At 41.5% G+C, this 25,352-nt stretch overlaps 1 protein-coding gene and 1 long non-coding RNA gene across 2 annotated transcripts in view; one reads left to right on the forward strand and one right to left on the reverse strand.

Annotated features, from left to right (window-relative positions):
* Positions 1-312: 312 nt before the first annotated feature.
* On the reverse strand, positions 313-2,913 carry LOC140704079 (uncharacterized). The gene is made up of 2 exons (XR_012083197.2): positions 2,789-2,913; positions 313-442 (listed from the first exon to the last, which is right to left on the reverse strand). It is a non-coding gene; the product is annotated as an uncharacterized LOC140704079 (long non-coding RNA).
* A 478-nt stretch (positions 2,914-3,391) lies between these two features.
* Positions 3,392-25,352, forward strand: part of SLC24A2 (solute carrier family 24 member 2) — a 135,473-nt gene continuing 113,512 nt past the window's right edge. Inside the window, 2 exon segments of the mRNA XM_072988874.2 lie at positions 3,392-3,589; positions 6,078-7,149. Of these exon segments, the coding sequence (XP_072844975.1) occupies positions 6,220-7,149 (930 nt within the window). The 5' untranslated portion in view covers positions 3,392-3,589; positions 6,078-6,219.

A 25,352-nucleotide genomic window follows, 5' to 3' on the forward strand; every position in this document is an offset into this window, starting at 1 on the left:
TTTTTATACCCAAGAAAGATTCCTAGAATCTCTCTGTGTGTGCGTTAAACCCCATTTTGATTTTCCAGGAATTCCCCATAGAGTTTTAAGTAACAGTCTTGAGAGAGAGGTTGATCAGACCTTAATAATAATAAACAAAATAGACGCGAAGATTTTTAAAAATGTACCAAGTAATATTTCTACATATCACCTTAACCAATTATCAACATCTGTTGCTCATTCTGCATATGACAAACAGGACAGCTCAAGACTAAGAGGTCCAAACCCATACTGTCAAATGGGGCTCCAGAGAGAATTGTGAGGGAGAGCTAATAGTATTCAATAATGTTATTTCAATATTTGACTAACCAAAATTCTCAATGTTGGAAAAAGTGTTAAGAAAGTCAAAAGTGTTGAGATTGCTGATCATGTCCTGCCTGTCCAGCGTAGTTAGTCCACTTTCCTGCAACACAGAAAGGGAAAAGAAGGGTTTGTTTGTTTTTGCAGATTCACGTCTAGTATAAGTGAAAATCCAACAATTGCACATGTAAAGCAAAGCAAAAGGCTACATAGGCTACATAAGCTAGCTTTAACCTAGCAGCACTCATAAAAGTAAGAGTCAGCACATGCTTGTTTAAGGCTTTGTCAGCTTCAAGAATTCCACAGGCTAACAGTGCTGTAGTGATGAAATCTTATAGGGTTTTTTTGTCTGAACACTGTCAGAGGGTTAGAATAGAGCAATATACATCTACGCTTCTCAACCTTAGCATTGGTTCACCACAAGGATGTGTGCTGAGTCCTCTGGTCTATACAGATGACTGTATTTCTGCTTATAACAGCCATACCAGCGTTAAGTTCACAGATGATACCACAGTAGGGCACCCCACATTGGAGGTGGAACGATTGATTAAATGGTGTAGCAAGAATAACTTGCTTCTAAATACTTCAAAAACTAAGGAGCTTGTAATACATAGGAAGAAGGGATCGATATTCCACCATTATTCATCAGTGGAGACTGGGTAGAAAGAGCAAGGATTTTATGTTTTTGGGTGTCCATATTGAGAAGAGCATGACTTGGAGCATAAATACCTCAGAGGTACTGGAAAAGGCTGTACTTTCTGTGATGAGAAAATTACTCCAGAGGTTGATTAATACAGCACAGAAGCCTGTTGGGTGTCTCCGCCCTGCATTGGAAGAACTGTACAGAGACTGTTGTCTTTAAAAGCACAAAATACTATAAGGGGCACTTCCCCTCCTGGACACTCTTTGCATGAACTATTGCCATCAGGAAGATATAGATCTATTAAAACAAGGCCAAATTGATTTAAAAGATACAGAGATGAAACCTTTTTACTGGCAAAACAAACAAACAATGACTTGAAGCAGCTTGCAGTGAAAGAGGAAGAAGAAAGTGCTAAAGCAGGCCTGCAGTTGAACATTAAGACAAAAGTCATAACTGCAGAATACACAACATTAATGTACACAATGAAGAAATTGCAATTGTTAAAGATTTTGTATACCTTGATCTAAATGGAGACCGCAGCCAAGAAATCAGAAGACTGAGACTAGGAAGGGCAACAATGAGGAAATTAGAAAAGATAATCAAATGTAAGATTATGCCACTGGAGACCAAGATCACCTACACCAGTGATGGCAAACCTATGGCACGCCTGCCACAGCTCGCATGCAGAGCCCTTTGTGCAGGCACGCGAGTCTTAAGTCACTGGATCACTACTCCGCTCCCCCCCGCGGCCGAACCTGAGAAGGCGGCTGCAGCCAGCCACAATGATGGTGCCCTGACAGACAGCAGGCCAGGATCCAGAGCGGTGCTGGATCCAGAGTGGTGCTGGTCTTGAGGCACCTCCATGCCCAGGATTCCCCCTTCTTCTGCTGCCACCTGCTGGGTTTTTTCCCCCGTTTGGGCACTCCAGCCCAAAAAAGTTTGACATCACTGATCTACACTCTGGTATTTCCATTCACCACATATACTGTGTTTCCCTGAAAATAAGACAGGGTCTTATATTATTTTTGCTCCAAAAACACTTTAGGGCTTATTTTCAGGGGATGTTTTATTTTGTTCATGTACAACAATCTACATTCATTCAAATACAGTCATGCCATCTTCTTCTGGTTGCTGCACAGTGGGGCTTATTTTGAGGGTAGGGCTTATATTATGAGCATCCTGAAAAATCATACTAGGGCTTATTTTCAGGTTAGGTCATATTTTCAGGGAAACAGGGTAGGTGTGAAAGCCTGACAGTAAAGAAAGCTGACAGAAAAAAAAATGATTTGTTTGAGATGTGATGCTGGAAGAGAGCTTTGTGGATACCCTGGACTGCCAGAAAGATGAACAAGTGGGTCCTAGATCAAATCAAGTATGAACAATCACTGGAGGCAAGAATGACAAAACAGGCTGTCCTGCTTTCGGCACATCATGAGAAGGCAGGATTCTATGGAAAAGTTAATGCTGGGAAGGGAGAGCAACAGGAATAGAGAATGACCAACTATGAGATGGGGCTATGAGATGCTTCCCAATCTTGGTTCATCTTGAAATACAACTCCCAAAAATCCTGGCCAGCACAGCACAGAACATCTTGGGAACCACTGCCTTACCTCAGGCTTGATTTTAGAAGAGCCAAGCAGAGCTGTGTTGAGGACCAGACATTCTGGAGATTGCTCATTCAGAGGGTCATAAACCAGAAGCGACTTGTCTAAACCTTACACAACAGGGCATGTTAAGAATCCATTTCTCAAAGGAAAACATTCTCCCCTGGAGAAACAAAACGAAAACACTCCAAAGCCAGTTTACTTGGAAGCAAATCCACTGAATAAGGTGTTGCTTTTCCATAATCCTTACACGGGATTGGAAAGTATGGTGTTCAATGAAAGAGGTATTTTTTATTTCGTTGTTTTCATTTTTGTTTTTGCCTGACAACGGAAGAAAAATACTTCACGAGTTAAATTCTTGCTCATCAAGTTCCCGGCTACCCCATCTGCTCTTGAACCACAACTCTTAAAAAAAAAAAATCCCGCCCTTCGTTTAAGTAGCGCGTGTATCCTCACAACCACCACCAGTTGGGGCGGCCGAAGTCAAGTCACCAGCCTCAGGTTCACTAGGGAGTGAATTCGAAGACGGCCACTTTCCCCCATTACACCCCGGTTTTCTCCCTCTTTCTGTGGGATCGCCCCAGTTCCGTGTTTCCAGGCTTCTGCCAAGTAACGAAGCTGCTGCTTCCGGGGAAACAACGTTTGCGCTCTTTCCCTTGCCACGTGTGTGAGAGAGGGAAAAGGGGGGGGGGCGGCGGCAGCTCTTCTTGGTGGGAGGAGTTTCGTGCTTCGCCCGGTGGGAGGGCGGCTAAGAGCCTCCTCCCTGTGGAGCCGGGCGTCCGAGGGGCCGGCGGCGGCGGGGGTCAGATTATCGCGGAGCTCGTTCGCTCAGGTGTCCTCCGCCGGCTGACAGCACCAAACACCCCTGGTTCGTGTCTTGAGCCCATCATCACTTTCCGGAGAGCAGGAAGAGACGGGCAGGCAGGATTGCCTCCATCCCTTCCTCGATCGAGGGTGGCGGGGTCTCAGGCAAACGCCCTTCCGCCCAAGGGTACACTTTGGGGTAAGTACGGGGAGGGGAGGGGTTGCGCAGAAAAGATAAGGACGGCTTCTCCGGAGCAGGAATGGGCGGGAGGATGGCTGAAGGCTGTTGGGTGTAGACCTCCCCAGTGCAAAATCGGCTGTTCCCCGAGGGGAAAAATATGCACCATGCCAGGTTTATGAGTGCCGTTTTTACTTTAGCATTTGATGACTTTGTTTTATTGTTATTATTTAAATGAAGGTTGGGAAGAAAGCACGATGTAGTTACCAGCACCCCAGCCGGGTCTCTCAGGAGCGGAGCAGAGGGATGTCACCCTGTAATTTATAAACTAAACCCCTTCCCCTTTTCAGCTCACAAGGCACCCAATTTTTGTGTCAGGAAATGTAATTTTCATGCTTGAACAGCCAAAGCTTTTCTAAAATGTAATGAACCTACAGTACTTTTATAAAGTTTCCTGCCCTCTCCCATTTTACCCAGTGTGACATTGTGGATAGAGTGATGGACTAGGATTCAGGGGGTCTGGATACCCCTGCTCAGCCTGGAAACTTATTAGGGGAGTGGAACTAGTGGAGTGGAACAGTCCTTAAATCCCTATTATATACCCTGAATTCCCTTTTAGAGTTACTATAAATTGGTTCCATACTATAAATTGGTTCCGCACACAACGTCTGTTGCCAGACTACAGGCAACAGTAAATTCATTCTCTGAAAAACAAGACAGATTAATGCAATTTGTTTTTTTAAGACTGGCTCTCACAGTCTTAGAAGGACTACTAATAAATAAATGCCATTGAATTTAAGGGAAGTTATTTCTAGCTAAAATGTGTGTTTGACTGCAGCTTTAAATGGGAAATAGACTTCTTGCATATTTTGCAGTGAGGAAGCTGCAGCCTGTTCCGTGTGCATTTCCTATAAACATCTTTCAAGACTGTTAGATAAATAGAAGAGGTGAATTAAAAGGCAATATTAATTTTTCTCTGAGACTCATCTACTTGCATTTTGGAAGTTTTTGTTTTGTAGAACTGGGATTTTGGTTTGGAGAGAAATGCTCAGGACTGAAACTAGGGTGGAGAAATCAGGGTTTTCCCCCAGGGCACCCAAATTTGGAGGGCACTGATGTCTAGAGGTCAATCTAGTGCTGTTTGTTAAGCAAATAAATGAGAACACTGCAGAGCCATATTCACTTTGGGCTGGGTTTTTTTCCCCTATTCTGTTCTTATCTTAAAGAGACACTTCATTGTCATCATCCTCTTTCTGGGGATGTGGTGGTGTTTATGTACATGAGGGTGGAATAGGTGAGAGATGGTGCTAATTGCCTTGGATGCCAAAATGTCTAGTTATGGCTCTGGAAATGCTGCAGCCTCACCTTGACAGGCAGAGGCTTCCCCAAAGGAACCCTGAGTCTTTAGTGTAATAGGATCAATTTACTGGGAAAAGTGCAGGGGTTGAATGAGGAGAGGCTTAATTCCTCAGCCATACTTTGTGTCTGCTTACAAGAATAGAATGTGCAATGGGAAAGAGAATGGTTGGATCCAGTGTATGTGTTTCATTTTTATTACACAGGTTGATGGTGCATTCTTAGATAGAGTGGGAGATTTTTACCTGCTTTCAAAAATAATAAACATTGTTAGCGTTTATTTATACCCCGTTTTTCTTAATAGCACAGAACAGGACTTTGTTGGTAAGGACACCATATTAAGTTCTGTTTAAATATTTGCATTGGAAGACTTTAAGGAAACTTTTAAGAAATGTTTATACTTTATAACACTGCAAATCATATATGCCAGTTGGATATGTTAATATTTTAAATAAATTGTAGATCAACCCACAGTTTAATTGAATTGTATCTAGATGTAAACCACTCTAATTAATTTGACTTCACTGAGTATCAGTTAATTAAAATGGCTTAAATCATGATATTTTACCTCAGTACGGCTATGGAATTGAGCTATTCTTCAGAAGACTCAACTGCATGGTACCTTTGAGTTTCCTGATACTGTACTTATCTTTGAATTTAAGTGCTCTCTTCCCTGCAAATTGCATTCTCAGGGTTTTTAATAATGATGAACTTAATAATGAATATATGCACATCTTCGATATGCCGGGATAAATTTGATCCAGCATGTTGAGAAAAGGAGAAAGATGTCTGTAGACAGGTTCTGTGGATGCACACTGGCAATAAAAACTAGTCCTGGGAGCATGAAGTAGCCATGTTTGGTTTTCCTGTAAGAAACTGATAAAACAAATACACTTGTTAGCAGGTTCTAGTGACTCAGCGTCATCACAGAAAGGCTTTTTGAGTATATAAATGTACAAATCCAAGTTTTCTAACACCCAGGGAACACTGCTAAAGCTATGCTTACTGTAGAAGATAATCATTTGTTACATGTGACCGTGTAATACAGTGTATTTTAAAAAGGGGTAGGGATATGTAGAGGGAAATATATTTTGGCACATCCAGCATTATAACTAAGCTGATAAACATTTCTCTCTCTCTTTTTCAAACACAGTTGAGGCATATGCACTCCATATAACGTATAAAAATCCTTGATTCAGTGAGAGGACGTCAAAGCACTGTTCACAGGAACAGCAATAGAATGACAGAACAGTCTACCTGACTCTATATTATAGGACCACAGGAAGGAGCTCAAAATGTCTCACTATAAGAACTTTGCTGATCATTTCCTTGAAGAGTGGTGTCTTCAGGAGCTACCACCTGGCTGTAAGAAACACCGGAGTGTTAGGAAAAAAAAGAGACTGATACGAATAACAGGACTTTTTCTAGGTATTATGGCTGTGAGCACACTCTCTCTTTCCATTAGTGCCTTTTTCCAGTTGGAACCTTATAGCACAGAGACAGACGGTAATCGAGGTAGCCAAAAGACTACAGATGTACATCAAAGAACTCTGTTAGACTTTAAGGAGCAGACTCAAAATGATACGCCTGATTCACCTATTTCTATGAAATCTGAAGCTGGACAGGAGAATAACACAGAAGAACACAAAGGGGAATATCCAGAAGATCTTTTTTCTTTAGAAGAGAGAAGAAGAGGTGCTGTAATCTTTCATATTTTTGGAATGATTTATATGTTCATAGCCTTAGCCATTGTCTGTGATGAGTTCTTTGTCCCATCATTGACAGTCATCACAGAAAAACTAAAAATTTCTGACGATGTGGCAGGGGCAACCTTCATGGCTGCAGGTGGCTCAGCCCCAGAACTTTTCACTTCTTTAATTGGAGTCTTTATATCTCACAGCAATGTTGGTATTGGAACAATAGTAGGATCTGCAGTATTCAATATCCTGTTTGTGATTGGGATGTGTGCTTTGTTTTCCAAAGAAATTTTGCACCTTACTTGGTGGCCACTCTTTCGGGATGTGAGTTTTTACATCATGGACTTGATATTGCTAATAATCTTCTTTCTGGATAACTTTATTATGTGGTGGGAAAGTTTAACGCTGTTGGCTGCTTATATGGTTTATGTGACCTTCATGAAATTCAATGTGCAAGTAGAAGAATTGGTGAAAAGCATGTTAAACAAGAACAAAGTGGAGAAAGTATCACCAGAACCTGAAGTAAAGGTTAGTTTTTGTATCCGTATGTACAGAAAAGTAATGTACTGTATACTTCATTTCTGCAATGATGATATATCTGCACACTATTGGATTTGTTCCTCAGCCAGTTTATATCTGCTGGTGGCCTACTGTTTTGTTTTAACATTTTAAATTTATATTTTATTTGTCTTGTCTTCCTGTAAGAAACTGATTTCATTTATGGTATTTTCTATATGGATAACAATCACAAACACTCAGAAGCAATGGAAAGTGTTATTAATGTCTGTATTGCCCGCAGAAAGGTCAAACAAACAAAAAAGCAGTAATGACAACCCCTTCAAGGGTTGCAGTGCTATTTCTAAGATTGAAAGGGCATAAAAGTAATAGCATGGCTGGATGTCTGAAGGCAAGCAGCACAGTAGGCAGCTCTCATTGAGACAATAAGTGAATGACACCCCTTGGTTGCTGCACCACGTCTTCTGTAGTCAAGGGCTGGACTTCATACAACAATGAGACTGAGAGCAGCACTTGAAGTGAAGACAGAAAGGGAGGCCTAGGTGCTCCATTTCCATATAAGAATATGTACCAGACATATGGATGTTTATCTCTACAAAGAGATTATACACTTGGTTTCTGCAGATTTGGCAAGCTTGGCAGCTGTGTTTTTGAATGTTTGTGGTGGCAGAAATTTCTGCAGTGTAGAATTATATATGCACTAGGCTAGAGGATTGCTGCCGATGTGAAGTTCCAGCAAAAATAATAAATATTGCAAGCTACTACTCACTTAAGGAGCTTATTTGCTCATATTTATTTCATTTGCTTTTTCGACACTGGTTCAGTTAATTTGTTATTTGTTAGGCAGGTGTGTGAGTAGAGAAGATTATGACTTATCATAACAGAATGAAAAGTGCCCATTTCAGCATGTTTTGGCAACTGTATGTTGTTGTAGCTGTACATTCCTTTAGGTCCATTTCATGATCATTTGATGCAGATCAGAAACACCTTTCTAATACACCACAGTGCAAGAATTAAAATGGCAAAAAGTAAAGGTTTTCTCAATGAGGAACAGCATTATTATGCGGTGGTTTGTTTGTTTGTTTGTTTGTTTAACTTCTGTTCTGCCCACACTACCCAAAGGTCTCTGGGTGGCTTACAACAATTTGAATTCGATAAAAAGATAAAAACAATTAAAATAGAATTAAAAGTATAAGGCTCTAAAAATTGCCATCAGGACTGCTCACGACCCGGGGTTCAATCCCAGGCAGGTAGCCGGCTCAAGGTTGACTCAGCCTTCTATCCTTCCGAGGTTGGTAAAATGAGTACAGTACCCAGCTCGCTGGGGGGGGGGGGGCAATGTGTAGCTTGCATAATTGTAAACCGCCCAGAGAGTGCTTGAAGAGCTATGGGGTGGTATATAAGCAGCATGCTTTGCTTTTTTTTCTTTGCTTTGATACTATTTCAATTAAAAACCTTCTGGAACAGGGAGGTTTCGACCTGGTGCTGAGACTCATCAGTGTCAGCGCCAGACTAATCTTCAGGATGGAGTTCCATAGTCTGGGAGCAGCTGCCGAAAAGGCCCTTTGTCTACAAGCCATCCCCCTTACCTCCTTGAAGGATGGGCCCCCTGGCTAGATCTTAATTGCTGGGTAGTTCATATAAGAGAGGAGCTGTGGGAATATGCATTCTCCAGTCTGCACCTTAATTGATCATTGCAAATTCACTTTATTTTTCAAAGAAGATCTTTTAACTATGTTTGAGGTCTGTGTTGTGCTAATCTAGGCCTGGGTGACTAGAACCCCTAGTTAGCTTTAACTAATTATGATAGATAGCAAGCAACTGGGGGTGGGTGAGACTGACTTTAAAAGGTGAGGTGGGCTGTAGTGCACATTCCTGTGACCAGTTGTTATCCCTTTACCTTGGTAAGATATATGTTGTGTTTTGACCTTCACTGGCCCTTTCTAAATGCATGTGGTAAGAATATTAAGTTCATGAAGAGGTTTATGAACCTTGAACCAAGTCGTGTGAGTTACTCCAGAGCCTGAAGGAAGTCAGTTTTTGGACAGGACTCAGAATCCTGTAGCTTGCATGAGCACTGGTTATGAAAAGTAATGTTTCCAAAAGCTGTCATGTGCCAGCATCCATGATGAACGTGAGTCCTACTGAACTGAGTGAGATGATCTCAGTGTACATTTTGTTTGATGCTGGAGTCTACCTTTAAAATAGACAAGAAACCAAAAGGATTAATTTGTTTCTTTCCTTTGGTATACTATAGATTTTCTGGAACACTCCAACCGTTTTGATTTCATTAGTTCTATGTAATTAAACAGTTACATAATTGCTTCATTTTGGAATAAAAGGGTTCTACTGTGCAGTCCCATATATGCTTATATGATGAGTTCAATGGCACATAGCCTGTGCAATCTAAGGCTTTTTTTTTTTTGTTTTTGTTTTTTGCACCATCTAGACAAAATGTGGCATTAGAAGCACTGGAGAGACAGCATTCTCGACCCTTATGGGAAGAGATACCTCATATTATACCACCTGTTATTGGCTACAAGCTTTTTCCTCATCACACAGAAATTACAGCAGTCAAAGGCAGCCAGGAAGGCAGCAAGCAAATTGATAAGGAAACCGGACAGCTTCTCAGGGGAATGAGTGTTCCTTTTCCTAGAGGTGGTTAATATGAGAGCATCAGTTTGAGATATTCATCATAGAATTCATGTGAATTTCTCTAGCAATTATTCTTCTAGGCATTTATAATACTCAGGACTAATTAAGTAAATTACTCCTGTTTCTCTGTAACTCTACTGCCAGATATGTAAAATGAGCTTTAGCATTGTTAAGCTGAAAAGTGGTCAGTCAAGGAAACTGTTGTCCCTGGTATTTATCTTGAAGACTTTGTGTTGTAATCTGACAGCAGGTCAAGAGACTTCAGAGGGACCTAAATAAAGAACCAAAGAGCTAAGGGGTTATCCTAGCAACAAATCTCCAGTCCCAAACAAAGAGATGTACACATTTCTACTTACATAAAAATATTTTGAATCTTGAGTTTTCTGTGTAGCTAGAGGACAATATGACAGCTCTGTTTCAGTAAAATGTTAGTGCAATAGGTGTTAGTGCAAAGAGGTGTTTCTTTATGAAAACACAACAGCTGAGAGGTTTGAGCATTTTGAAATATCTTGTTGTTGTTTAGTCATTAAGTCATATCGGACTCTTTGTGACCCCATGGACCAGAGCACGCCAGGCCCTCCTGTCTTCCACTGCCTCCCAAAGTTTGTTCAATTTCCTGTTGGTAGTATGTTTGAAGTATCTTAAGTGGGTTCAATTTAAATGTTTTTCATTTAGGGCCTCTTGGGTCTTTTGGACATGTTTTAACACTTCAAGGCCAGATATGTCTGCTCAGAAGTAACGTCCAGTGAGTTATATCAGACTTACTGTCACATACATTTTTGTAGAAATGAAGCTTAAATTATTAAAATTAGATTTCATCATTTTGATAAACCATTGTGTTCTGTATTGAAATAACTTATAAGTCTGTCATGGCACAAAGCCTTGTTATGACCATGGAAATGGTAATTTGCAGAAGAGTTGAGATGTATTTTACCCTGATTGGCAAGCACAATTTTGCAGAAATTGCTAACTGCCTTAATCCTATTTACAAAAATAAGAAAAAAAATAGTTCTGCATATTTTGTGAAAATGATTGGTTATTATGTTCCACACACCAGGACAGTAGAACAAGTTTAAGATTAGAAGTTTGGTATGGCTCTTTTAAGTGGATATGTTGGCAAGTTGGCTATTGCTGAAATGTTCTAAGATTACTGCTATGTTTGTTTGTTTTTTATTTATTTGACTTGTATACTGCACCAATTAGTGATAAACATTATTCTGGGCAGTTTATATCCAGAGGGGAACAGATGTAAAATAAAACAAAGCTTAAATATAATAAGAGGCAAGCATCACATATAATCAAATAAAACAAGCATCAGTTGATGGAAAACCGAACAATGGTGAACGGATAGTCTAAAAATAGTCAGTCCATAGTATGTTAAGAGAGGATGCTCTCACATTGTTCTGAGTATAAGTGCTGAAAGCCAAGTAAATCAGTTTTGGATAGCAGAACAAGATAGTTACAACTATTGTTAAAACTAACACATTTTTATATATTATATATTGCTAGCAAAATAATCTTTGCTGCTTTGCAGAAGCTTGCAGTAAATCATTATTTAAAAGTAATGTGGCTTGAAAGTAGTGCCTTGCACTGATCAGGTGGTATACAAGTATATGGGGGGGGGAAATTAAATGTTTAGGCCTGCTAAGCACAATATTTTTTTAGGAAAGAAGAATGTAGGATGTTTATTTAGGAATATGCAGTAAAGAACAGTGAAAGCTGTGCTCATCAACAGCTTGTAGTCTGAGTGGAACTATAGATCTAATCCTCTGAATCCATTAAGACCATGGGCTGCATGGTTGCTGTATTATGCCAAAGTAACGACAATATTACTTTTTCTTTGGCATACAGTTAAAAAGGGTATTTTTCATATATCTTTGGACAATTTGTTATCTATAAGAAAAGCAAAGGGAGTTTTGCTTGTACACAAAAAAGTCCTGAGATCCATAGTTGTTATATAGAAAGCATACAGATTTACTATACTGTATAATGTTTTTTCAGAATAAAAAGCTCAATAACTAATATTTGTATTCACAAGATCTTGTACCACTAACAGATGTAGGCTTTTGTGAGTTGAGTAAGATAAGAGGCAATTTTGGATGATTCTCCCCTTCTCATGATGCCCCAGACCGATCCACCTGTTAGAACACCACTAGCAAGGCAGCAGGTGGATAGCTACTGGTCCAAAGGTGATTCAATCAGTGCAGTGATACCAGTGGGATATAACCCTTGATAAACAAGGTCAAGTATTACAATACAGACTTTTTTAAAAATATAAGAGTTCTGACATGCTAATCTTCCAATGAAAGTGAGGAAACCAGAATTTTAATAGTTTGACAAAGTACCTCCAGGTGAACTACAGCAGTAGCCATAGTGCAGTCAGCACTGAACTGAAGCCTTCTCCTCACCTGCATCTGAATGTCGACAAGCTGGACCACTTTATGGGGGGAATAATTAGATCCTAAAATAGTAATCTGCATCTGCTCTCTCTCTCTCTCTCTCTCTCTCTCTCTCTCTCTCTCTCTCTCTCTCTCTCTCTCTCTCTCTCTCTCTCTCTCTCTCTGTGTGTGTGTGTGTGTGTGTGAAAAGTGCACCATGTGTCAAAATGGTAGAAAGCTGTACTATGGATGCTATTTTTTAAAAAACTGGCTTTTCAATTGCATGGCCCAGTGCATATCCAGTGAATGCGCTGCGCGATGCAATTCTTTGAGCTATTGGTTGTCAGTGGTTCTCTCAGTGATACCTTCAGTAATGACCTCTTTGTATCAGAACCCAGATTAATTTATAGCACTGCTTAGTTGTTTTATGCATGGTATTAAAGTTTGGTTATCTACTGGGATCAAATAATACCTTGCCATTTATACAAGGATCTACATACAGTGGTGCCTCACATTACGATGTTAATTCGTTCCAGCGAAATCACTGTAGAATGAAAACGTCATAATGCAAAAATAAAAACCCCATTGAAATGCATTAAAACCTATTTAATGCGTTCCAGTGGGCTAAAAACTCACCAGCGAAGATCCTCCATAGGGCGGCCATTTTTGGTGGTTGTCTTGTGAGGAATCTGACCCAGAAAACAGCGGGGAGCCATTTTATTTACCCAGCGGCCATTTTGAAACCACCGATCAGCCGTAGGAAAATTGTCGTTTTGCGAAGAATTGGTTCCCGAAGCAGGAAACTGATCATCGCAAAGCGAAAAAAGCCTATTCAGACCATTGTTTTGCGATCGCAAAAGCGATCGCAAAAATGTTGTAATGTGGTTTTGTTGTAATGTGGGGCAATCGTAAAGCGGGACACAACTATACTGTATAATGTATATATATTTATATACACACACATAGCCTTTTCATATGCAGTTAGAGGTGTAAATGGGATTTTGTCATCAATCTTAAATTCATTTACCTAGAATAGTGATGGCGAACCTTTTTGAGCCCAAGTGCCCAAATTGCAACACAAAACCAACTTATGTATATTTCAAAGCGCCAACACTGAAATTAAACTTGAATATTGAGGTTTTAGCTTAGAAAAAAAACCAACTGCCCCTGCACTGCAAGGGTTAAATGCTCCCCCCCGGGGGGGGGTTGTATTAACAGAGAAATATTTACTGGCCCTTCAGACCCAGTCCCCCTCTTTGGGCTAGACTACCATTGCACCCCTTCGCTGGACCACTGTGCCAGCAGAGGGGAGTGCCGAGATCCAGGATTGGAGGGGTAAGTATTTCTCGATGGCGACTTATGGCTTGCATGCCCATAGAGAGGACTCTGCATGCTGGCTGTGGCATGCATGCCGTAGGTTCACCATCACTGACCTAGACATTTCACTAAAATCATGGGCCTGACTTCTGAGTATAGGGTTGTGCTGTCAGGAACAAAAAGGTGATTTTCTCTTTTAAAACAGACATCCATGGTTAAATGGCAACTGACACATGTGACGAGCAAACCTGGACCATGATAAGCTGGCTATGTTTGATCATAAAGAATCACATGACTGTGGTTCTTTTATATATCATAGTCAGGGAGGCTGTATACTTTTGCATTTCCATCTCCCAGTCCTCAATGGCCTATAGGTTCCCGGATCATGCACACTGCAAATGTGCTGATGAAATCATTGGTAGTAGCTATTCCAAAGCTGGCTTGATAACTGAGTGAATTAGATGTCTAGCTGTGGAGCCAGAGGCTGGGAATTCAGTTCCCACTATGTATCCCAGAAGAGCCAGTTCCAGGATGTCCTGGAAACGAGGCAGCCAGCCAGGCACGGAAGAAAACACTCCATGGCAACGCTGCTGTAACTTTCACTCATTGAGAAATGTATCTCTGCTTGCATCAAGCCCGGCCAATGTCCCGCCCCTGAGAGCCATATACCCCACCGTGATTGGTAGGTTTGTTCAGCTCTGCACACAACACTGTAAAGTGCCATACATATCAAATCTGCGGGCCGCATTAACATTAAACTTTCATAGTAAGGTGGGGGCCACAAACTTTCATCCCGTGGGCCGCAAGTTTGAGACCCCTGATCTAGAGGGACATACATTCCCTCTTCTGTGTCCTAAAAGCAGAGGAGTTTTATCCTTTCAAACTGTATTTGATTCTAGCCCAGTAGAAGTTTCAAATCTCGCTTGTGCTTCCAGAGAAGCTTAGCAATATTCATCTGCTCCATCCTGAGCTGGCTGCAACCAAAAGTGCACTTTGGCAATTTTATAGAGATCTCAAATGAGAATAAATTTAGAGATATCTCTGCTCCAGTCTTCTTGGTCGTAACGGGTTTCTTTTATTGATCTGCCTCTGCTCTGTTTCTTTTAGTCTGGTCTTCATTTTTAAAAGATGCTGTTTCTTAAAATGGTTGTGACCTTGAGTAACTTTTAAGGTCAGGTGTTGGAATAGGCTTAAAAGATATACGTTGTATGGCGTTAAATATTCAGCAGAAAAAGAGACACATTCAGAAAAGGAAGAGAGCAGGTACAAGAGAAATACCTGAGTAGTTTTTTCATTGAAGAAACAGGTATGTTTTAGAAAATTGCTTGGAATATTCACTGTCAAAAGGAATACAGAAATAATGTTTTTTGTTTTTAAATATGTAGATATTTTATGGTCATACTTGAAGCTTCATTAGGAAATGCAATAAATAAAGGAATTATAAATTATGCCCTGCAATTAATCCTGTTTTGTCACTATTTTAATCCTTGTTGCTCCAGTAGTTTAAATGATATTATGAATGACATTTATTACATAACTAGTGCTAACATTTCACATTTTTCAAATGTGATCATTTTGATCTTTGCATATGTAGAATATGCTGTATGGAAATGGAAAATATTCTTAACCAGATTTTGTTAAAGATTATATGGAAAAATAGCATGCTGCTTAGAAATTGAGAATACTGTCATATATCTTCTGTCTTTATATACCTTTCTTCTTTTGGTGGACTTTTGTTTTGAACCTACTTACATGTTTATTGCTTGGTGCAATCTGATTTGAAGACCTTCTGTGCTTATTTTTTTAGGTTACTATTTATTTAGATTATTTCAATTATAAAAGTTGTCATTGTTTCTTTCTGTTCAAGGAAATATATAGAGTAAGACTCCGCAAAAATAAAAATACTGCAAAGTATAAAATAAATCAAGGAAGTAGTATCAGTGAGATCTTAAGAACATGCCTTAATCTAAGCAATGCAGTAAAAAGCCTCAGATGGGCAATGAAATCAGTATCTCAGTATAATATAATAAATGTGTTCCAGCATCTTGTGATGATAGTACTACCAATGTGAGCAGGTACAGCTAAATTTAGGTTTCCACTGCTGGAGTAGAACAAAAAGTAAAGGGATAGAAAACTGTCTTACAGTTTTTCTGCTGAACCTTTATTTGCTGCTGATTCTAGGATTTCTAGGATTGTAATGTGTCAAGACTATTGGTCAGTCTAGCTTGGTACCATCAATTCTGATTGGCAGGGCTTCAGGCAGAATTCTTTCTTCACCTTACCTGGAAATCACTGATATTCCTTGGTGGCCTTTCATCCTAGTGCCAACATTACTTAACTCATACAATAAGGCAAGATCACGGTGGTATAGTGGTTCAGAAGATCCTTTCTCTGATACAAATATGAAACTTAATTTGTGTTCTGCATTAATCCTGTATTAAATGATGTTCTTTCCTATTTCTCTAGGAAGTACTATGGAGTACTCTCACCATTAAGGAGTAGAGATGGGCACAAATTTAAAAACGAATCACCAAATTTGTTGAACAAAATTGCTAATTTGTCCATTCATAGTCATACGAATCAATGCCCCAACAAACACCCATGTATAACTTGGGTATATAATTTAGAAGTCTGAAAGCCAATTTTCACCAGACGTGGAAGGATTGTAGAGGAGAGTCAGTAGAAGCTTCTCTGTGATTTTGGTGTCTCTAGATGCCTGAGGGTACTTTTCCTGGGGGAGTCCTACTTGGAGATGTATAACTTGGACATCTGAAACCCAAACTTCACCAAACTTACAGAGCTTGTAGGGAAGAGTCAGGGGACAGTTCCCTGTGAATTTGGTGTCTCTATGTGCTTGGGGGCCATTTTATAGGGTTTTAAAATAAACAAATTAATGAATTGATAAATCAAAAAAATCATTAATTCATGATTCATCAGCCCTGATGAATCATGAATCAAAATGAATCACCATTTTTCTGATTTATCTCCATCTTTATTAAGGAGATCTGCAGCATAAAATGACTTTGGAGTGGAAGCGGTTCTGCTGTTCTAACGTCTCTCCCCTGGATGAAAGCTTCAGCCCAGTTGGCAGGGCTCAGACTCCTCTTTGCCCACAGACAGTTCTCCCATTGGTTTTCCTAATCCAGTCTGAATATTCTCAAAGTTTAAACAGCTGGTTATTTCAAGACAGCTTTCCATGTGAGGATTGGATAGGAAGTAGATCCTAAAAGACTGTTGTGTTCCTGTTGAATCTTCTGTTCCTTTCAGATTTCTAGGATTCCTGCAAAGAAAACTGGTCTGACTTGAACGTGATCTGGTCCACCCACTATAGTTACTCCTAATAGGTTATCTCTTCTTCTGATAATAACACAATAAAATTAAATTCCAAAAAGAATGTAACAAGTGAAATGACTCTGTGTCTCTGTGTTGGTGTAATGAGTAACACTTATTTATTATTCCTTTAATTTCCTGATTCAAGAATAAACAAGCTCTGGAAAGTGGCCAAAAGATATTTGTCTAGAACAAGGTTAGCAGAGGTGTACCTCGTTTTAGAGAATTGCAACCTTCAATGTCATACTGTAGTTCTTCAATTTTATTTTAAAAAAGGAGAGAATCATTCTGGTGAGTACCTGTGGCCAGAAAGAACAACCTTAGAAATCTATATGTTTCCTACACTCCCCCTCCCCAATTCCTGCTTAATTTTAAAGGGCATTTAGGAGCATTTTGATGAGGGCATTCAGGTTTCGTGCCATTCTCTTCATCAGTTCTGTATTTTCCCCCATCCCTAGAGCAGTAACAAAAGGCTGTTAAAAATGCAGCAAGGGACTTAATAAGTTACTTTTTAAAGGATTGCAGTGGGTAGTGAAAACAAATTCTTTATTGCACTATTATGCATAATAACTGATAGCTTAATTTAAAAAGTAAATTCCCAAGCTCTCAGCCTTCCTTACATTTTAATTAGCATGTGTGATGTCTCTTGGCACATGTATGTTATTTATTGCTGTTAAGAGTTCCTGAATGTGCACTTTAGCTTCTAATTTTAAAACTCATCACTAGATTTTTAGGAATTCTCAGGAAATTTTTTAAAAAGTGCAGTTAGTTCACTTTTGTTGTCTAATGACAAAGTCTCTGAATTCAGCTTTCCAAATAAATGTCTCAGTTGTGAAAGATGTGCTGAACGAATCGCACACAAGCCCAAAGAGATCAAAATGTGAATTGAAAGTTTGTGGAATATAAAATTTGAACTTTGACTTGCATAATTCAAGAGCAACTGGCAAACTATTATTTTTATATTTTATCTTAATTAAACATTGGTCACCATGGTGAAATCTTTTAACCATAGACACTTTGTTAAAAGGGACTTGATGATAGTATATAATTATTAGAGCTGGCTGGGTAGCTCAGTGAATTGTTCACATAGCTGCAGGGACAGAGGTTGGGAGTTCCATCCCATAGAAGAACCAGCCTGCGTAGCCTTGGGCAAGCTGCACAGCCCTTCAGCACCTCCAGAAAAAGGGACTGGTAGACAATTTCTGAGTACCCTGTGTTACATACAGCACTGATGTTACCTGTCTGTCATGGGTTTGGAGGGAAAGTTCCATCCTATGGGGAGTGGAAGGCGGGACATCAGGAGGAGGGGCTGTACTGTATATATATGTGAAGCCTGTGTGAAGAGGGGAGCTGAAGGGAGAAGCTGGAGAAGAGCTGAGAGAAGAAGCTTGAGTGGGAGTCTGTGTGTCAGACAGGGTACTACTGTGTGTCAGCCAGTACCAACCTGATAGGTTCAGGTGTCTGTAGGGTTAGCCAGAACTGATAGGTTCAGGGTCTGTGCTTCAAGTTAAGGGTTCTGTGTGAACCAAACTGTGTGTATGTATGATTGAGACTAAGCCACGTTACTGTATCTTATTCACCTGATCATTTTATTTTCCCTGTGTGTTGTTTTAAATAAACCTTATTCTTTTATTTGTTGAAAATCCATCCCTGGTCTGTGTGACTTCTTATAGGGAATGGTTGGTGGCAGCTTAGTGAAACTGTGGCATATCCCAGTAGGTCTGGGTTTGTCACATTGATTGGTGTCCAGCGTGTGGGATACGACTGGTCCAGTTGTCCAGTGGTACAGCAAAGCCTTGGCAAATGTGCCCAGAGCAAGGGTGGTCTAGTCAGGGACAATCTGAGGCGCGTAGGTAATCTTCTAGGTGTACCTCACGGGGAGGTGCGCTAGTGGAAGAACGTGCCAACTGGGGGCTAGATTAGGGAGCTCTGAGGCAGCCTGTTTTGGCGGGAAAAAGGCTGAGGCAAAACTGTAAAGTAGAAGTGATTTAGCCTGCCTGCTGAGAGGCCTAGCAGAGGGGGGTAGAGTCTGGCTCGCAACTGTTGCAAGTTAGTGCTGAAGAACAGCAGCAGTCTATAGAAAGCTGGTTCTGAGGCAAAAGAGAAAAAAAAAGTGGTCGCTTTATTTTGAGGCTTGACTTTTGAAAGCAGCCTGTTCTGGGGGGGGGATTATGCCCTTGACTCGAAGCCAAATGGCAGAAATGGGTGAAGTGAAAGACCCCCAGGTTGACCAAGGTTCTGAGGATGAATTTGGCTCAGTGCAGGGTGACAGCACGGGAGAACAAAACCCAGAACTCAGAAAAATACTCCTAGCCCAACAGCATGAACTGAGGGTGAGGGAAATGGAGGAAAGATTAGAGAGAGAAAGAAGGGAGGAAAGGGAAAGGCAATTTGAAATGGAGCAAAGGGAAAGAGAGAAACAAAGGCAATTTGAAATCGAGAGAATGGAAAGAGAAGAAAGATTGGAGAGAGAGAAAATGGCGTTTGAATTAAGAAAATTGGAACTGATGAACCAGAACAATAATAACAATAGGGATTCTGAGGGAGGCCAATTGTCTAAAGCTGACCTGAAGAAATTCCCTGTGTACCACAAGGGAGATTGTCCTGAAGTGTTCTTTTCCCTAGTGGAAAGAGCGTTTGTGGACTTCTCAGTAAGGGAAACTGAGAAGATGACCATCATGCGATCTTTAATCAGTGGCAGCCTTGCAGAAGTCTATGCAGAGATGCCAGAGGAACTGATGAAAGATTTTGCAGAGTTTAAAAAACTGGTGTTTGCCAGACATGGGATAAATGCGGAACAGCTGAGGCAAAGATTCAGGTCAATCACCAAGAAACCAGAGCAGACTTTTACCCAAGTGGGGGCCCAATTGGTGAGGCTGCTAGAGAAATGGCTATCTCAGGAGGGGACAGAGACCTTTCAGCAGCTCAAAGACTTGATAGCGCTGGAACAGTTCTATTCAGTCCTACATGGGGAGCTGAAATTCCAGGTGAGGGAAAGGAAACCGAAATCTGTGGCAGAAGCAGCCGAGATCGCAGATTTTATTTCCCAAATAAGAAAGCCCTTGGGTGAGGGGAAATCGATGGGGAAACCTAAAGGAACCTACAGCAAGTACTCTCAGGGACCAGGGAAAAGCCAGCAAGGGGGAGGGGCCCATGGTGAAGGGAAGCCCTCAGACATGAAACCAAGACCTCAGATTTTGGAGGGAAAACCAAAACAAGATGAGAAAGACTCAAAATATAGCAGAAAATGTTATTTCTGTCAGGGAAAGGGCCATCTAATCTCAGAGTGTGAGAAATTAAAGCAGCTAAAAGGAATTGTGCCTCAGGATTCGAGTGGAACCAAGCCAAAAGCTGTGTTCTGTGTCCAGAAAGAGCAAAGCCCCTTGTCACTGAGGGAGCCTGTTGCCATGGCTACTCAATCTGGAACAGTTACATCTGCTGGTCAGGCTGAGGAAAATGGTCCTCTTGTGGAGGTCAAGCGCTGCTTGCTCGTGAGAACAGATTCTCAGTTGTTTGAAACCGCAGGGGTGGACGTAGGAATACTTGACCATCAGTATCGGGGGCTGAGGGACACTTGTTCCCAGGTGACCCTGTGCCATCCAGATATTATTCCTAGGGAATATATAATCCCAAATGAGAGCATGAAGGTGGCAGGGATTGAGGGGCAGGTGATCTCACTGCCAGTAGCGGAGGTACCTGTGAACTTTCAAGGCTGGAGGGGAGTTTGGCGGCTAGCGATTTCATCGACTCTGCCAGCAGCCGTGCTCGTGGGAAATGACCTGGCTGAACATGTGAAACGGGTGCTAGTGATTACATGTTCACAAGCCACCACGGGGACAGTTCAGGGGGGTAATGATGAGCCCGAGACGGAAGCAGAGGGGAGTTCAGAAGCTGTGGTGGAAACCTTAACCACAGACAGCCGATTTGGCCAAGAGCAAAAGGCAGACGCCACTCTCCAAAAGTGTTTTGAACAGGTGACTGACGCCCAGCTAACACCTGAAACCCCAGTGAGATTTCTAGAGAAAAAGGGGATTTTGTATAGAGAGACCCTGAGGAATATCTCAAAAGGGGGAGATGGGATCCGAAGTCAGCTAGTGGTACCTGAAAAGTATCGCCCCATGATCTTACAAAGGGGGCACTCTGACATGCTTGCTGCGCACTTAGGGGTGAACAAAACACAGCAGAGAATCACACAGAATTTTTACTGGCCTGACATAGGGAAGCAGATCAGGGAGTTCTGTAAGCAATGTGATGTGTGTCAAAGGCAGGGGAATAGCCGCGACAGGACCAAAGCAAAGTTGTGCCCTTTGCCTGTGATTGACACTCCGTTCAAATGCATAGGGGTGGATATTGTGGGACCTTTGCCCAAGGCCACAAAGAGGGGGAACAGGTTCATTCTCACCATTGTGGACCATGCCACAAGGTACCCTGAAGCCATACCCTTGACTAACATTGAAACTAACACAGTGGCAGATGCCTTGGTGGGGTATATGTCCAGGATGGGATTTGCCTCAGAAATAATCACAGATTTGGGCGCATCGTTCACATCGAAGCTCATGAAACGGTTATGGCAAATCTGTGGAATTAAGCACAAGGAAACCACTGCCTATCACCCTGAAAGTAATGGGTTAACTGAGAAGTTCAATGGGACTCTAATGCGCATGATTAGGGCTTACTTGGCAGAGAATCCAAACAATTGGGACCAGAAGCTGCAATCCCTTTTGTTTGCTTATCGATCAGTGCCACAAGCCAGTACCGGGTTCAGTCCGTTTGAACTTTTATTTGGGAGAAGGGTGAAAGGGCCCCTTGATTTGATCAAACAAAATTGGGAGCAGATCACCCAGGATGACCCACAAGACGTTGTGGCATACATAGACACCTTGATAAATGACCTAAAGAGAAACCTAGAGCTAGCAGCAGAGACCCTGCCAGCTCAAAAGGTCAGAAAGAAAGCTTGGGATGACCAGAAAGGCAGGGAGAGGCGCTTTGACCCAGGGGAGGAAGTGCTTTGGCCTAGGCCCTGCAAAGAGAACAAACTGCAGCTGGGTAGCCCAGAAATAAAATACTTGGGTCACATAGTAGGGGGAGGAGTGATAAAACCCCTCGAGGCCAAGATAGAAGCAGTTCGTGATTGGCCCAGACCCAACACCAAGAAAAAAGTCAAATCATTTCTTGGGTTGGTGGGCTACTACAGAAAGTTCATCCCGAGGTTTAGCGAGATTGCGGCTCCGCTGACCGATCTGACGAGGAAGAAGACTGATGACCGCATCCCGTGGACCAGCGACTGTGAGGAGGCGTTCCAGAGGTTGAAGCAGGTGCTCATCAACTATCCAGTGCTGCGTGCTCCAGACTTCGACCGGGAGTTCATCATCTACACCGATGCGTCTAACAGCGGGGTAGGAGCAGTTCTTTGCCAGGAGGATGAGAATGGTGACCAGCATCCAGTGTCCTACCTGAGTAGGAAACTCCAGAAAGGTGAGAGACATTTGGCAACCGTGGAGAAGGAGTGCCTGGCCATAGTCTACGCGATCCAGAAGGCCAAGCCTTACATCTGGGGAAGACATTTTATTCTGTGCACTGACCATTCACCACTGCAATGGTTAAAGACAATGAAATCCCACAATAGTAAACTTATGAGGTGGGCTTTAAACCTGCAAGACTATGACTTTGAAGTGAAGGTGGTCAGAGGGTCAGTGAACTGTGTTGCTGACGCCTTGTCAAGAAGACCTGAAGAATGAAGACGGCGAAAGAAACATGGACTATGTATATATTTTGATGACAAAAAGTCAAATGTGTCTGTTTATTAAACATGTTGGTTTGTATGAATAAAGGTAACTTGATGTATTGTTAATGGTAAATGTTTAAATGCCTAAAAGAGTGTAAGTATAAGTAAGTATGGTATTGTATGTTATTATATAACTGTTTTTGTGTATTTTAACCAGGTTGTTTTTTGGTGAAAAGCACCTTAGCTTTCCCCCTACAAAACAACTTATAAAGAGGGGAGGTGTTACATACAGCACTGATGTTACCTGTCTGTCATGGGTTTGGAGGGAAAGTTCCATCCTATGGGGAGTGGAAGGCGGGACATCAGGAGGAGGGGCTGTACTGTATATATATGTGAAGCCTGTGTGAAGAGGGGAGCTGAAGGGAGAAGCTGGAGAAGAGCTGAGAGAAGAAGCTTGAGTGGGAGTCTGTGTGTCAGACAGGGTACTACTGTGTGTCAGCCAGTACCAACCTGATAGGTTCAGGTGTCTGTAGGGTTAGCCAGAACTGATAGGTTCAGGGTCTGTGCTTCAAGTTAAGGGTTCTGTGTGAACCAAACTGTGTGTATATATGATTGAGACTAAGCCACGTTACTGTATCTTATTCACCTGATCATTTTATTTTCCCTGTGTGTTGTTTTAAATAAACCTTATTCTTTTATTTGTTGAAAATCCATCCCTGGTCTGTGTGACTTCTTATAGGGAATGGTTGGTGGCAGCTTAGTGAAACTGTGGCATATCCCAGTAGGTCTGGGTTTGGGTAGCTCAGTGAATTGTTCACATAGCTGCAGGGACAGAGGTTGGGAGTTCCATCCCATAGAAGAACCAGCCTGCGTAGCCTTGGGCAAGCTGCACAGCCCTTCAGCACCTCCAGAAAAAGGGACTGGTAGACAATTTCTGAGTACCCTGTAACTGGAAAAGCCCTGGAAAGGGTCACCATAAGTTGGAATCAACTTGATAAGTAACTATTTGTTGCTATAAGGAGCCAGCCCAGCCAAAGAGGAGTCAATGATTGTACAACCTATATATTATGCCTGATTAAAAAGTCACAGTCAACATGGAGAGTAATTATCAACCCACCAAGACAATACTCCTCAGTCAAGGTTTCACCATATTGAGTGGAGATTAGTGAAAAGTCTGAGCTTCCTATAATGTTGAAAGCTGCTTTTAGTACTTTTTTTGAGGGAGAGAGAAAGGCAAGTGAGATTTAATTTAAAGGTGAGCAATAATTAAATTAGCCCAAATAATGCCAACAAAGAATTGCATTACCTTGATTTTTATTAAAATGACTGTGTGTGAACTAAAGTTTCTTAATTAAAAGGAGAGCAATCATTAAATTAGTCCAAGTGAGGCCAGCAAATGCTGATTTCTGTTAAAATGATTTGTATTAAAATGGGCTTTCCTGTGTCAACTGGCAAGCACACACACACACATACATTTTGGGGATATTTCAAATTCTTAAAAACACATTTGTTGTTGTTTAGTCATTAAGCCGCATCTGACTCTTCAAGTCCCCCTTGGACCAGAGCACGCCAGGCCCTCCTATCTTCCTCTGCCTCCCAGAGTTTGGTCAAATTCATGTTGATAACTTCGATGACACTGTCCATCCATCTCATCCTCTGTCCTCCCCTTCTCCTCTTGCCTTCACACTTTCCCAACATCAGGGTCTTTTCCAGGGAGTTTTCTCATGAGATGGCCAAAGTATTGAAGCCTCAGCTTCAGGATCTGTCCTTCCAGTGAGCACTCAGGGATTTTGATTTCCTTCAAAACGGATAGGTTTGTTCTCCTTGCAGACCAGGGGACTCTCAAGAGTCTCCTCCAGCACCACAATTCAAAAGCATCAATTCTTCGGTGGTCAGCCTTTTTTTAATGGTCCAGCTCTCACTTCCATACGTCGCTACTGGAAAAAACATAGCTTTGACTGTGCGGACCTTTGTCGGCAAGGTGCCGTCTCTGTTTTTTAAGATGCTTTCTAGGTTTGTCATCACTTTCCTCCCCACAAGCAGGCATCTTTTAATTTCATGGCTGCTGTCACCATCTGCAGTGATCATGGAGCCCAAGAAGGTAAACTCTGTCACTGCCTCCATATCTTCCCCTTCTGTTTGCCGGGAGGTGATGGGACCAGTGGCCATGATCTTAGTTTTTTGATGTTCAGCTTCAGATCATTTTTGCGCTCTCCTCTTTCACCTTCATTAAGAGGTTCTTTAATTCCTCCTCACTTTCTGCTATCAGAGTGGTATCATCTGCATATCGTAGTTGATATTTCTTCCGGCAATCTTAATTCCTGCTTGGGATTCATCCAGTCCTGCCTTTCGCATGATGTATTCTGCATATAAGTTAAATAAGCAGGGAGACAATATACTGTACAGCCTTGTCGTACTCCTTTCACAATTTTGAACCAGTCATTTGTTCCATTTCCAGTTCTAACTGTTGCTTCCTGTCCCACATATAGATTTCTGAGGAGATAAGTAAGGTGATCAGGCACTCCCATTTCTTTAAGGACTTGCCATAGTTTGTTGTGGTCCACACAGTCAAGGGCATAGTCAGTGAACATATCACTGCTGTTAGAAAACTAAGAGTGTTTTTAAGCCAACAGAACAAATTGCAAAGTTGTTTGTTAATTTTAGATTTAGAAGACTAATGGTTCTTCATTTAATCCCATCAGTCGGGCAGAAGGGATACCTCATAAGCTCACTGGAGAAATAGTCTAGGCAGCTAGAAATCCTCTGGCTTCTAAGAAGATTTTTATGTGCTACTGATTAACAGAAAGGAC

The sequence above is a fragment of the Pogona vitticeps genome, chromosome 2 (genome assembly GCF_051106095.1).
Source record: "Pogona vitticeps strain Pit_001003342236 chromosome 2, PviZW2.1, whole genome shotgun sequence".
In the NCBI taxonomy this organism is placed as follows: domain Eukaryota; kingdom Metazoa; phylum Chordata; class Lepidosauria; order Squamata; family Agamidae; genus Pogona; species Pogona vitticeps.